At 51.5% G+C, this 14232-nt stretch overlaps 1 protein-coding gene across 1 annotated transcript in view; it reads right to left on the reverse strand.

Moving 5' to 3' along the window:
• The window catches only part of LOC106812186 (neurexin-4-like), a gene marked incomplete at its 5' end in the record, with an annotated part of 50263 nt that overhangs the window by 6435 nt on the left and 29596 nt on the right, over positions 1-14232 (reverse strand). The window contains one exon of the mRNA XM_014816009.1: positions 7823-7954. Within this exon, the coding sequence (XP_014671495.1) occupies positions 7823-7954 (132 nt within the window). The remainder of the gene's footprint in view (positions 1-7822; positions 7955-14232) is intronic.

Genomic DNA, 14232 nt, shown 5'->3' on the forward strand with positions numbered 1-14232 from the left:
TAGTGTGTGTGTGTGTGTGTGTGTGTGTGTGTGTGTGTGTGTGTGTGTCGCGCGCGCGCGTGTGTGTGTGTGTGTGTGTGTGTGTGTGTGTGTGTGTGTGTGTGTGTGTGTTACACGCAATAGAAAATTGTATGATTTCAAGATGGCTGAAACAATTGATTCCTCTTCTACAATGTGAGTGCTATGACCTACCCCCGGTGCACAGTATTCTAATCTCGCAGCAAGAGCCTATAGTGGTTACTACGTACGGTCGATGTTAAAAATACATCGTTAAATAAACACCAATATACAAACACGAAATGATGCACATCGCAATATATACGAGATTCGCAACTCGACCATCGTCATCAATAAAATCATAATAATTATTATTATAATAATATATAATACTAATAAAAGACGGTCGTAGGTGAATAAAAACACACTGGACAACAGATGTATATGTACACAATCCGCAGATTAAAATTACACGCACAGTCACGCTGCCTTTGAGCCGATGCAGCGTGTTAATTACACGTTAATTGGTTCCTAATAATTGGTCGAGGATCGCCGCGTGAGAATACAGCGCCACTGGCGGATAGAATAATAATGTGCTTAATCCCATCTCTACTCTCACACAGCCCTGCGATTTCGCACAACTGTTTCTCCATATTTAGTGCAGATGTGACCATGAGACACAGATAATTATAAACAACATGCTTCGAACAAAGGTTCGACAATACTTTTCACGGATGAGGTGCCGGTGAGATTAAAAGAGTCGAGAATGAATGATTTCTGGGTGAAATGACTAGAAACACAGCTGCCGTCGCGTGCAGGCAGCCGCCAGAGTGCAGTGCGATGCCACGAGCGTTCGCTTTCAGCTGCCTGCTGCCAGAGCGAGAGACCGGAAAACTCATCGTGGGCAAAATGTTTCACGCAGTACGTGTGCTTTATGTAGCATCATATAGAATGGCTGCAGAATCGTGGAGCGTATATCGTTTTCACACTCAACCCCCTTCCCCTATTCATACATTCACTGGATCAAAATCTAATATGGAATTTCTCACCTTGGACTTATTTGGATTTCAAATAATGCTCGTTGAGTTTCGCACTTCGAGAGCAGCACATACATTTGCAATACAAAATGTCGCATGCGGATTTTTTTAACGAAATGATAATGAAATATTTGATAACGGAATATAAATAGTGCAGATTTTGTGAAGCCGACTGGTGTGCGTTAATTATGCATCGAATATGAGTGCGCATGGGTGCATTATTACATTAACACCACATTACATTATTTCAACTGTGTGCTGTTTCAATGTCGGTAACACGTTAGGCAGACGCTACATTATCATAACATAATCACCGTCGTATTGAAAGAGAGAGAGAGAGAGAGATCAGAGAGACGCGTGTTGCGAGTACAGCACGAATGACTAAGGGCGAATCCAACTATACAGAGTAGATATTATAAACCAGGGCTTCTTAACCTGTGGTTCATGGACCACTTTGGGGTCCGTGGATGGCTTCAGGGGGTCCTTAGTTACACTTTAATCATGCCACTTGAAAGTTCGTATCCAGCGGCTTATGCCATTTTTCTGGGGAAGGATCCATAGATTTAACCAGATTCTCAAAGGGGTCCATGACTCAGAAAAAGTTAAGAACCACTGGTAGAAACGCTAGCTGTCGTTGGGCGGAGCCAACCATGCGACGAGCTAGCGGAAATGCACGCGTGTGGGCGGCCTCGCTGCGCGCGGCAGCTCCATCCTAGTCCCCATCACAAGCTCCGGCGACATGTCGGTCGCGCCATTGCAAGCGCCACCATGGTGGTTCGCAGTGCTACACCACCTGGTGGGCTTGCCCAGCGCTAGCACCAACCGTCGAGGGTTTGCCAAGTGCAGCACCAACCGTGGGTTCCGAGCGGCTAGCAAACACCCGTGCGTGGTGGTCACACCAGCGCTAGCACCACCTGGGGGTTGCCAGCGCTAGCACCACCTGGCGGGGTCACCAGCGCTAGCACCACCTGGGGGTTCACTCCGAGCTGTTAGCACCACCTGGGGGTTGCCAGCGCTAGCGCCACCTGGGGGGTTGCCAGTGCTAGCGTCACACTGTGTTGATCAGATGCGGCCGGCGCCGATTTCGCATGACTCTCGTGTTCCACACTCCATTTCGCATCGTTGCGGCGATTGCGGAGAGCGCCACCTGGCGGGGTGCGTCCGTCGTCAACCACGATGCATTGTCCTCAGCGCCACCTTCGTCGCTCTCTCGCCGCGACTGCAGCATTCTGTTTCTTTGTCAAGGTCACAAGCAGAGGTCGCACTGAGGTCATACAGTTGTCGCCGATAAGCAAATGCCGCTTGCCGGGACAAGCGCGCCCCCTCCGGCGGCTAGACGAACCACTCGCAGCGGCGCGCGAATCGCCGCTGGCGCATGCACCGGCACCCCTGCCGGTGGACTAAGATGAACGCAGATCCGCAGGCGCGGCAACGCCCGCTCTGCACTCGGCGCCCCCTGCCGGCGCTAGATGAACACTTCGCGCCGGCGCGCAACGTCCCGCGCCTGCAACGGCGCCCCTGCCGGCGCTAGATGTAACCACATCGCGCGGCGCGCGACCGCCCATGTTCTCTGCACCGGCGCCCCCTGCCAGCGGCTAGATGAACCACTCGCCTGGCGGCGCGCGACGTCGGGATCGCCGGTCCGGGTAACGAGCTGGACGGCCTGGTTCGGCGTCCTCCGCGGCTCGTCGGCTCCCTGTGTCCTCGTACCTGCAGGTAGCTGCCGCTTGCGTACGTGCGATGTATTCGGCGCTAGCAGCACTCGAGCAGAGGAAGCAGCAGCAGGACAGACAGCGCGACAGACAAGTAAGAGAAGGAGAGGGTACTAGTTACAGGAGTGGTAACACAGTTACAGGAGTTGATACAGTTACACGGAGGTACAGTGTTAACAGTTACAGTAGTGTACACGTTTACAAGGGAGGCTGCAGTTCACAGTATTCGAGCAGTTACAGGAGTGTACAGTTAACAGGAGTGTACAGTTACAGGAGTGCAGTACATGTAGTGTATCAGTTACAGACGTCGTACATTACTAGGAGTGTACAGTTACAGGAGTGTACAGTTACAGTTACAGGAGTGTACAGTTACAGTTACAGGAGTGTACAGTTACAGGAGTGTACAGTTACAGGAGTGTACAGTTACAGTTACAGGAGTGTACAGTTACAGGAGTGTACAGTTACAGGAGTGTACAGTTACAGGAGTGTACAGTTACAGGAGTGTACAGTTACAGGAGTCGATCAGTTACAGGAGTGTACAGTGTAGCAGTAAGTGTACAGTTACAGGATGTAATCAGTTACCAAGTAGTGTACCAGTTACAGGAGTGTACAGTTACCAGTTACAGGAGTGTACAGTTAGCAGGAAGTGTAAACAGTTACAGTTACAGGCAGTGTAGAGCTTAACAGGAGTGGTACAAGTACAGGACACGTGTACAGTTACAGCTTACAAGAAGTGTACTAGTTACAGTTAAGCAGTTACCCAGGAGTGTACAGTTACATGGATGTAACATTTACAGTACAGGAAGTGTACAGTGTAAAGTTACAGGAGTGTAACAGCCTACAGTTACAGTTACAGGAGTGTAGCATTACGAGGGAAGTGTACAGTTTACGAAGTTAATATCAGGAGTGTAGCAGTTACAGGGAGTGTACAGTTACGAGTACAGAAAGTGTACATTACAGGGCCCGACAGGTTACAGGATTACAAGTTAGTGTAGTCGTTAAACAGTTCACAGTGAGCTGACTGGAGCGATGATAACTGTAAGATGAGGAGAGATGCACGATAGTCAGAGGCAGAGCAGCAGCAGCAGGAACAGCAGCGCGACGACAACTGTAAGAGAAAGAGAGGAGGACAGCGAGTAAGTGAGCGGCAGCAGATCGTGAGTGGAGTAGTACGCGAGGAAAACAGGAACAGCAGCGCGACAATGACTGAAAGAGAAGATAGGAGAGAAGCGTCATGGCGAGTAAGCGACGGATCGTGAGATGGAGGAACAGCAGCACGACACTTGACAGACAGTCAGACAGACATACACTACGTTACACACAGTCCTCACATACGCACCTTATACCAACACGACCATTTCACATATCGACACGAAATAACAGGCGGCACAACAATAGCAACAATTCCACAACGCAGTAAGCGCAACAAATACGACTACACGTGACAACACGTCTTCCCCGACAATACACAAATGATAATATACAGGCCCACCGACGCTGTTACATAAAACATACCCCAAACCACCAAGCAACACCCCGGTTTGGAGACAATTCACCATAGTAAACAAAAATACAGCACGAGATACAGCTTCACATAGACAATACACTCGACGCTTCGGTCTCCTTCCGAAACTTGTGTAAACTGCGCCAGCACCTACCACGGAGTACGCTAGCTGAAAGGTCTTGTCGTATCAGTTACTCACATATGCATGTAGCCGGCCGAGGTACATATATGTATACACAAATGTATATCAGGACTTGCTACCTACAGAAGTGACCTCTTAACGCCTAACACCTAACCTAAACATAACCTCAATATAAAAATCAGTATAAACATAATATCACACTACAACTACTGCGGGTAGCATATAGTTGTAGTACCCTGATACGACAAGCGACCGTTTCGCGCCCCGAGTATGGCGCACAACTATGACATACACAACAGTACACGCGACAGAATCACACTGACTCAACGCTTACGGCCTCCTTCCCATAAGAACGGTGCGCGCCACCCAGCACCTAACCGCCGGAGTATGGGCGCTGCTGCGGTTGCTCCTCCTTTCCGTTGACGAGGCCCGACGCTACACTGCGGCTTCTGTCGATCACTGGCGCGGCAAGACGAAACGCGTTCGGGCGCGGATGCGCGTCACGCGACGACCGACCGCATCGAACGACCGCTCGAGACCGCAATCTTGCCCTCGAGCTCGCGGAGGGTGTGCGAGAGGGGAAGATGAGGTGGTCGAGCGAATACACAGGCCACACACACGGCACACACATCACATCGCATTCAGCGCGAGTGCGAGCACCATGCACACATACACCATCACATCACACGTAGCGTACGGCATGGCACAGGCGCCACGCACGCAGAGCACGCACACACACACAGAAAACACATACACCCACGCAACGTATGCACACCACACACCGCACGCACTGCAAGCATCGCAACGCACACTGGCACAGTAAAGGTGTTAATTAGTGACTCTGCGACATCGAATACGTCTGCCAGCAGACGACTCTTTGTTCTTAACTCGATCATTCAAGATCTAGATGTCGCTTAAAATTTCAAACATTCGAATTAAGAAATTCTAATTGACCAGACAATCGTAACAGCCGTCCGTATGGTCACTGTGGGCAATTACAGGAGGCGCCCCGAAATTCACGAAATTTTTTTGCCCACTTGAGTTCCGGACCACAGCCAATCAGCGCACTCCATTGCACAAGTCGACTTCCTCGAAGCAACAATGTAAAATGAATACCTCCTACCTTAACCGCTAACCTAACCCAGTACACCCCGAAACCTAACAGCTAACTATAAATCCCAATCCATATATATAGACGAACGTATATTCACAAAACACTATCTATGGGGTCCGGGAACTCGAGTGGGGGAAAAGAATTTCGCGCGCCCGCGCACAGCTGGCATTCATACCTCGGCCTTTAAATGTGGGTGACATGGGTACATTCGAAAAGTCGCTTCAACAGTGGAAATACCGAGCTTCATCGAACTGCACGTGCCGCTGAATATGGCACCAAACTAAGCCCTCCGCGTCGTGACATCGTCTCTGCAAGATAACCAAGTTATTAACGATAGAGCAACGTGCTCCATTTATGATGGATGGGTGAATGTGAATAGAGAGGGGAGGTGAGGGTGAAGTGTAAGAGATAGGAATGAAGGAGGGAGTGAGGTGGATGTGAGACAGAGAGAGAGACAGGGGTGAATGTTGATGATAAGGAAGAAGAGAGGAGGTGGGTGTGATGTGAGATAGAACGAGAGGGGGGAATGTGTGAGAATAGGCAGACAGGAGTGAATTTGAATGAGAGGAGGGGTGAATGTGAGATGGAGGGAGGGGTGAATATGAGTGAGATGGGGATGGAGGGTGAATGTGAGATGGGTTGGGAGGGTGAATGTCAGAATAGGAAGGGAGGGTGAATGTGAGATAGGAAGAGAAAGAAGAGGTGGTTGGATGTGAGATAGGAAGAGAAGAAGAAGTGGGGTGGATGTGAGATAGGGAAGGGAGGCAGGTATATTTTTTGTGGAGTTGCGAGAGAGGGAGGGAGAAAGGTGTGAAATGCTTAAGAAGAAAGTAGGAGGTAGAATGAAAGAGCAAAATGAGGAGAGGGGTCAACACACACAGAAGCGAATGAAGAGGAGAAACGACACAAAGAGAGGAGAAAGCAGTGTGAATAAATGTGGATGAGGGAAGGAGGTAGGGCTTGTGAGTGTGAATGAGAAATTGAGGAGAGACTGTGAACAAACTTTAAGCCCCAATGACGCCATGATCTGCAGTGCAGGGGCAGACGCGACCAAAGCATGTGCCCATGCAATTCTATATTCTCTATATCTCCAACATATTCTATATCTCTATATCTCCACATATCCTAATATGTCCAGCATATCTCTATATCATCCACATATCTCTATATGTCTCTAATTCTTACAGTACTCTTATATTCTCCACCTATCTCTATATATCTCTATATTGTCTACATTATCTCTATTATTTCTACATATCTCTCACATTTCTACAATATCTCTATATCTCTATATTTCTACACTATCTCTAATGTCTCTACATATCTTACTATTCTGCCGATGTATAATGGAGAGTAGCTGGTTGAGGCCTGCGTGTCGTGTTCGGCGGAGGATGTCAATTGTTTTCTGCGACCTTCGTCGTATTCGTCGATCTGGCGAAAGGCAAAGTGGACAAGCGGCATGTGAAGCGACTTGCTGCCGGTTGTCATCAACTTTCGTATTGGGTGAGACTTATTGACATGGCCAAAAACAAGGAGGGGGGGGGGGTCCATATCAAAAATTCTTTAACCGAATCTTTCGGAGAAAATTTTAACGCGTAAGAGATTCCTTTATGGGGATTGTTTACGACGCGAAATGGACCACCTCGAAATCCCCCATTTTCGGCACCACTTCTCAGTCATCAGCCGCCTCCCTGGGTGAAGAGGAGGGAGTGGTAAACACCCATCCCTCTGTTACCACTACACTGTCCGCATCGAAATCGCCGAGGTCACACCTACACTGTCTGGTGCCAAAAACTGGAGGAAGGGTCAGAGACTCCAACCCTAACATACCTAAACCATGGAGATTCTCAGCCCTAGACCCCTGCAAATCTGGTAGACCAACACTCTGAGGCGCCGAGCGAATCGCGGAAGGGCGAGTGCCAGATTACGGTGGGTCCAGGGCCGCCTTACGAATGCTCCTGGATCTTTTAAGGATTTTTTTAGTATTAAAACAAGCTATTTTTTACATCATTTGTTTGATTCATTTTATGAAAGAAACAAAGTGATAATAGCATCTGTAATATCGTAACCTAATTTCTGTCACTTATTTTTAATATATTTAACACTTTATTTAACACAATCTTTTTATTTATTGGGCGTATAAAACGAAACTTAAGCGAGGAGAAAATTGCAGTTTAAAAAAAAGCGGGAAATAAGTTGCAGCTTAAGCGGGAGAAACGGGAGCTTTTGGAAATGGGCCACAAAACGGGAGAATCTCCCCGCACAAAAGCGGAGAGTTGGAGTCTCTTGCGGTGAGGGGGTGGGTGGACCTGACCGCTGTAGATACGTGCCGGCGTTGTCCTCCTGCTGAACTGGCACCTCATGGTGCGGCCGTTGGTCAGCACGTGGTCGTCCTCGATGACCAGCTCCGTGCCGCGGCCGTCGTACGAGAAGCGGAACCTGACGGCGGCCTGCGAGCGAAACGAACGAACGCCAGCGAAACACGTGGTGCGAAACGCGTGAAGGTTTCCGGACACCACACGCGCGCACGCACGGCACCGCGACGCACCGGCACGCTACACACGCACACATATACCACGCACCACCCGCCACAACCACACCCACACACAGACACACAGCCGCACAGACACACACACGCAGGCATGCACACACACATGCAGCACGACGCACAACATATAAACCGCACCACCACACACCCACACACCACACACACACAGCACAACGCACAATGCACGCACAACGCGCACTAACACACACACATCACGCACATTTGCATCGCACACGCGCACACAACAACACATTACACGCACACATATACAGCGCACACCACACACCCACACACACACACATCCACAACACTACATGCACGCTACGGCACACGACACACGCACAGCCCATATACACTCACCCAACCACACAGTGCACCACACACACACACACACACAAGAAACACCACAAAACCGCACAATGCACGCACACCGCTGTCGCGCAACACACACACAGCATACCGCAACGCGCACCACACACACACACCGCACGCACGCCAACGCACGCACGCACAGCACCACGTATCAAGGATAACACGCACACACATGACAACTACGCCCAACAATACATCCGAATTTATCGATGTAGATCTCTTCGTCCCCACTTGCGTCGCGTTTCTTCCTTCTCCACCCACTTCTCCGTCACACTTGGCGACACGCACTAACAACCTCTCGCCTGTTTGCATTGTGGCACAAACCCGTTCTTACTCGCTGTTTATCTCTCTTCCTATCCTACTCAATCCCTCCCCTCCTCCGTCCTCCTCTCTCTCACCTCACCCCCTCATCCTTTCCCCCAACGCCTCTCTCTCCCCTCACTTCTCGAGCTGGTCGCTCTCTCCTTCGTTCCTCCCTACTATGGCCCGTCAGCTCCCATGTCCTCATCCTCCCCCCTCCCTGCTCCTCTCTCACCTCCCAACTCACTGATCAATCAACCGGCTTCCCACTCTCCTAACCTTCCTCGTGAACTCCATCGAGAAGAAGTCGGCGGCCAAGCGAGTAACAGACAGGTCACGATGGCCCCCTTGGCACGCGTCGTGCTACCAGTCCCAAAGAGTTACAACACCGCGGATATCGCTCGGTGGGGTGCTGCGCAGGCCGAATCGTGCAGATTCGTAAGCGGTGCGCGAGAGCGCGGCAGTCTTTATCAGCCAATTTTTAACTCCTGGCGACAGATGATGCGCCGTGAGGAAATGGGCAGCGTCCACCTTACGGTTGCAGGGAAACATTAGTTACGGGGATCGGGAAAAGAGGTTTGATCGCCAATTACAAATTATGACCATGATACATGCGCTGAGAGCACAGAGAAAGAAAACAAGTTAATAGATAAAGACAAGAATCGAATTCTGAATCACTTAGCTCGCAGCTTCACGCCAATCTCTGCAGAGGATGATGCGCAGGAGAAGATGGAGTGTTAGGTTACGGTTGCCGGGAAAACTTAGTTAACGGTCGCCGGGGAGCCTTATTACGGTCGCAGCAGGAGTTTAGTGTATGGTTGCTAGAGAGCCTTAGTTACGATCAACCAGAAAGACTTAGTTGTTACGGTCGTCATGTGAACGTTATTATGGTCCGCCGGGTGTCGTGCAAATCAAAAAGAATGTTGGTGAAAAAAGAAATTATTGTTCGACAAAAGTTTCCGTCCTTCCTTTGCTTTTCCTTAATTTCGTATTTTCGACGCAAATCCAACAAAGGCTTCAGTAGCAAACGAGTAAAAAGAATCCGACAACACCGTCGAAGACAAAACAACAGCGCCCGTCTAACAATCGGACTCGCGCTCACACTCGGTGCAGATCTCCCCGTCGAATGGTCAGTCGTGCAGTTGCACGCGTAGACGAGTAGCGCTCCAAGGCACGTTCAGTTGTTCATCGCAGGGGGCGCTGGCGCACTTGGGCCGTCGCCGGGCCAGGACTCCGTAGACCACACGACCGCGCGCTCGGCCGCGCCGCGAAGGTTCCACATCTCAACCGTTGACCTATCAGCGCAATCCGCATGACGCCGACGAAAGCCTCCGTGCGATCTGTCTTCGCTCCTGCAGCCGACAACAAATACGCGCACGCTGTGAAGATGTCCAGTGAGCGCTGAGTTGTTTACGCTGTGTGAATGTCCAGTCGAGTGCTGATGTGTTACAGTGGAGGCCGCGAGTGTTACAGTGAGCGCGAGTGTTACAGTGAGTGCAGAGTGTTTACAGTTGACGGCGAGTTTACGCTGTGTGACATGTTCCAGTGAGCGCGAGTCCGTTACAGGAGCGCCTGAGTGTTACAGTGAGGCGCGCAGTGTTATCAGTGAGTGTTGAAGTGTTATCAGTGAGCGGAGTGTTACGCTGTGTGAATGTCAACGTTGAAGCGCGAGTGTACAGTGAGCGCCGAGTGTATCAGTGAGTCGCGAGTGTTACAGTGAGCGCGATTGTTACAGGTGAGCGCGAGTGTACCATGTGATGGCCGAGTTGTTACAGTTGAGCGCGAGTGTTCAGCGAAGCGCGAGTGTTACAGCGAGCGCGATGTTCAGTGAGTGCGAGTTTACAGTGAGTGTGAATATGTTCCAGTGAGCGGCGAGTGTTACAGTGAGCGCGAGTGTTACAGTGACGCGAGTGTTAAACAGTGAGCGCGAGTGTGTACAGTGAGCGGAGTGTTACATTGTGAGCGCGAGTGTTTAACAGTGAGTGGCGATGGTTACAGTGAGTGCGACACGTGTTACAGTGAGTGCGAGTGTTAGCAGTGAGCGGGCGAGTGTTACGTGAGTGCGAGTGTTTACAGTGATGCGCGAAGTGTTTACAGTGAGTGTGAGTGTTACAGTGAGTGCGAGTGTTACAAGTGAGTGCGAGTGTTACAGTGAGCGGCGAGTTGTTACGGTGTGTCGATGTTCCAGTGACCGCGAGTGTTTTACAGTGAGTGCGAGTGTTTTACAGTGAGTGTCGAGTGTTACACGTGAGTGCGAGTGTTACAACAGTGAGCGCGAGTGTTACAGTGAGCGCAGAGTGTTACAGCGAGCGCGGAGTGTTTACAGTGAGGCGCGAGTGTTACAGGTGAAGGCGAGATGTTAATCAGTGATGCAAGTGTTAACAGGTGAGTCGCCGGAGTGTTTACAGGTGAGCGCGAGTGTGTACAGTTGAGTGCGAGTGTTACAAGTGAGGCGCGAGTGTACAGGGTAGTGCGAGTGTTACAGTAGCGCGAGTGATACAGTAGAGCGCGATGTATACAGTGAGTGCGAGTGTTACGAGTGAGCGCGAGTGGTACAGTGAGTGCGATGTACAGTGAGTGCGAATGTATCCAGTGAATGCGAGTGTTCCAGTGAGTCGAGTGTTACATGTGAGTGCGAGTGTTACAGTGAGTGCCGAGTGTTACAGTGAGCGCCGAGCGTTACAGTGAGTGCCAGAGTGTTCACCAGTGAGTGCGAGTGTCACATGTGAGCGCGAGATGTACATGAGTGCGAGTGTTACAGTGAGCGCAGAGTGTTACAAGTGAGCGCAAGTGTACAGTGAGCGCGAGTGTTACAGTGAGGTGCGAGTGTTTACAGTGAGCTGCCGAGTTGTTTACAGTGAGTTGCGAGTGTTACAGTGAGTCGAGTGTTAGCAGTGAGCGCGAGTGTTCAGTGAGTGCGAGTGTTACAGTGAGCGCGATGTTACAAGTGAAGCGGCAAGTTGTTTACGTGAGTGCGAGTGTTACGGTGAAGCCGCGAGTGTTACAAGTGATGTGCGACAGTGTTACAGTAGAGCGCGGAGTGTTACAGTGAAGCGCTAGAGTGTTTCCAGTGAGGGCGCGAAGTGTTTACAGTGGCGCGAGGTTACAGTAGAAGGCGCGAGTGTACAGTGAGTGCGAGCTGTTACGTGAGTGCGATGTGTTACAGATGAACGCGAGTGCTTACAGTGAGCGCGAGTGTTACAGTTGAGGCGCGGGTGTTAACAGTGAGTGCGAGTGTTACAGTGAGTGCGAGTGAGTATTCACATTGAGTGCACTACGTGGCAACCCCCCGTCCACAGTCCCCCTTCCTAACTTCCCCAGCCTCCCCCTCACGCCACCGCCTCCCTCCTCACGGCCTACCTCGCTCACAAGCATCGTCAGTCGCTCACATTCAGCTCCCACCTCACACCCTCAACTCCACCTGAATCCTCTCACTTCTCATCCCCACCTTACCCCCTGCACTTCTTCCCCCTTGCCCTCCACCGACCCTCTGCTCACGCGATCCGTAGAGTCCCTCGTACAGTTCCAGCCTCACGGAAGCATGGCCTGCCGCCTCCCCTTCCAACGCCTCCCCCCTCCTCCCTCCATACATCCCTCCCCGTCCTCGCCCCCCTCCTCACCGATCGTGAGGTCACTCGTCAGTTCCAGCTCGCGGAAGATGGCCCGCCGCCTCGGCGATACGCCGGTCGGCTTGCCGGCCGTCGCCGACGACCTTCCCTCACCCTCCTCCTCCACCAGCCTCCCTCCTCTCTCCTCCCCCAGCCTCCACACCCATCCTCCGCCTCGCTCACCGATCGTCAGGTCGCTCGTCAGTCAGCTCACGGAAGATGACCGCCGCCTCGGCGATTGCAGTCGGTTTGGCCGCCGTAACGACGACCATTCGCCTGGCGCGGCCGATTGCGCTCCATCTGCACGGCGTGCCACGCGTCGTCGTCGAGTCGCAAACGCCGGCGCCACCTTCAGCCTGCAGGATCTTGCATCGCGCCGCGCCAAAGCGTTACTGGGCACTGCAGCGAGCGAGCACCCTGCGGAAGATGAAGAAGGCGGAAGAATGAAGCTGGCGGAGATGGAAGAATCGCGAGTGTTGTTATTGAAGGGTGTTTGTTTATGTTAGGGTGTGTTATCAAGGGTGTTGTTATGTGAGGGCTGTTACATCTGTTGTTATGCAAGGGTGTTGTGATGTGAGGGGTGTTGTTATGTGTAGGGATTGTTATGTGTTGTTATGTGAGGTGTGTTTATTGTAAAGTTGTTATGGAGGGTGTTGTTATGTGAGGGTGTTGTTATGTGAGGGTGTTGTTATGTGAGGGTATTGTTACGCGAGTTGTTACATGGACTACCATAGACTGACGTAGAACTTCGACTACCTGCATGAAAGACATAGCAAATAAACATAGTATACCATGCGTAGCAATGACACAGCAAAGAACAGGACTTGAGAACGAAGGAAGGGGAGGAGGAACGGGAAAGTTTTTGCCCCCGCGCAGTCTTTGCATACCGGTAAGCGTGAGTTTGAGGAAGTTGTCCTGCGGTCCGTCGCAGTACACGAGCACACCGGCCGCCACCGTCGTCTTGAACTGCAGGTAGATGTCGAACGATCCGCGCAGCGGCGGCCGCGGGAACGCCACGAACGCGTCCTCCTTGCGGAACGTCACCATGTTGTCGAACAACGCTGAAAGAACCGAGGGGAACGGTCAGTCGGATGTCGACAGAGCAGAAGGTCGGAGGATGTGTGAAGGTGGTGAGGGGGCAAGGTTTGACAACACTCCCCTGTGGTCTTCACAACCCCGCCTCACTCACTGTTGTCAAGTTGATAACAAAATCTTAACTCGACCCCCACTTGAGGAATCCTAGTTAGTGACTCCACCCCACTTACTGTTGCCAACCTACTCTAACAAACTTTTAACTCGACCCCCACTTGAGGTAGCCATCCAAGTTAGTGACTCCACCCCACTTATACTGTCTCCAACCTGCACTAACAAACTTTTAACTCAAACCACGCTTGAGGAATCCAAGTTAGCGACTCGACGCAACTAACTGACGCCAACCTGCCCTAACAAAATTTCAACTCAACCTTTGCGCTCAACCCCTCTCCTCCCCGGTCAGCCTAACCTCCTCCCCCTACTCACTGTCTCCGGTGCATCGCAGCGGTCCCAGGCTCCAGTACGCCTCGCTGTCGTCGTCCGGAGCGCCCGTGTCTCCGACCAGCACCTGCGCGACGGGGAGATGCTCCTTCTGCCGGATCCAGCCCTCGTCGCCGAGCCAGCGCGCCTGCCCCGCGTCGCAGTTACAGTAGACGCCCTCGCTGACGCATGCTGCAAGAGGTAGGAGCCGGTTACTGAGGGTGAGGGGAGGTGGTTACTGAGGGTGAGGGGAGGTGGTTACTGAGGGTGAGGGAAGGTGGTTACTGAGGGTGAGGGAAGGTGGTTACTGAGGGTGAGGGGAGGTGGTTACTGAGGGTGAGGGGAGGTGGTTACTGAGGGTGAGGGAAGGAGGTTACTGAGGGTGA

Source organism: Priapulus caudatus, unplaced genomic scaffold (assembly GCF_000485595.1).
Source record: "Priapulus caudatus unplaced genomic scaffold, Priapulus_caudatus-5.0.1 Scaffold617, whole genome shotgun sequence".
In the NCBI taxonomy this organism is placed as follows: domain Eukaryota; kingdom Metazoa; phylum Priapulida; class Priapulimorpha; order Priapulimorphida; family Priapulidae; genus Priapulus; species Priapulus caudatus.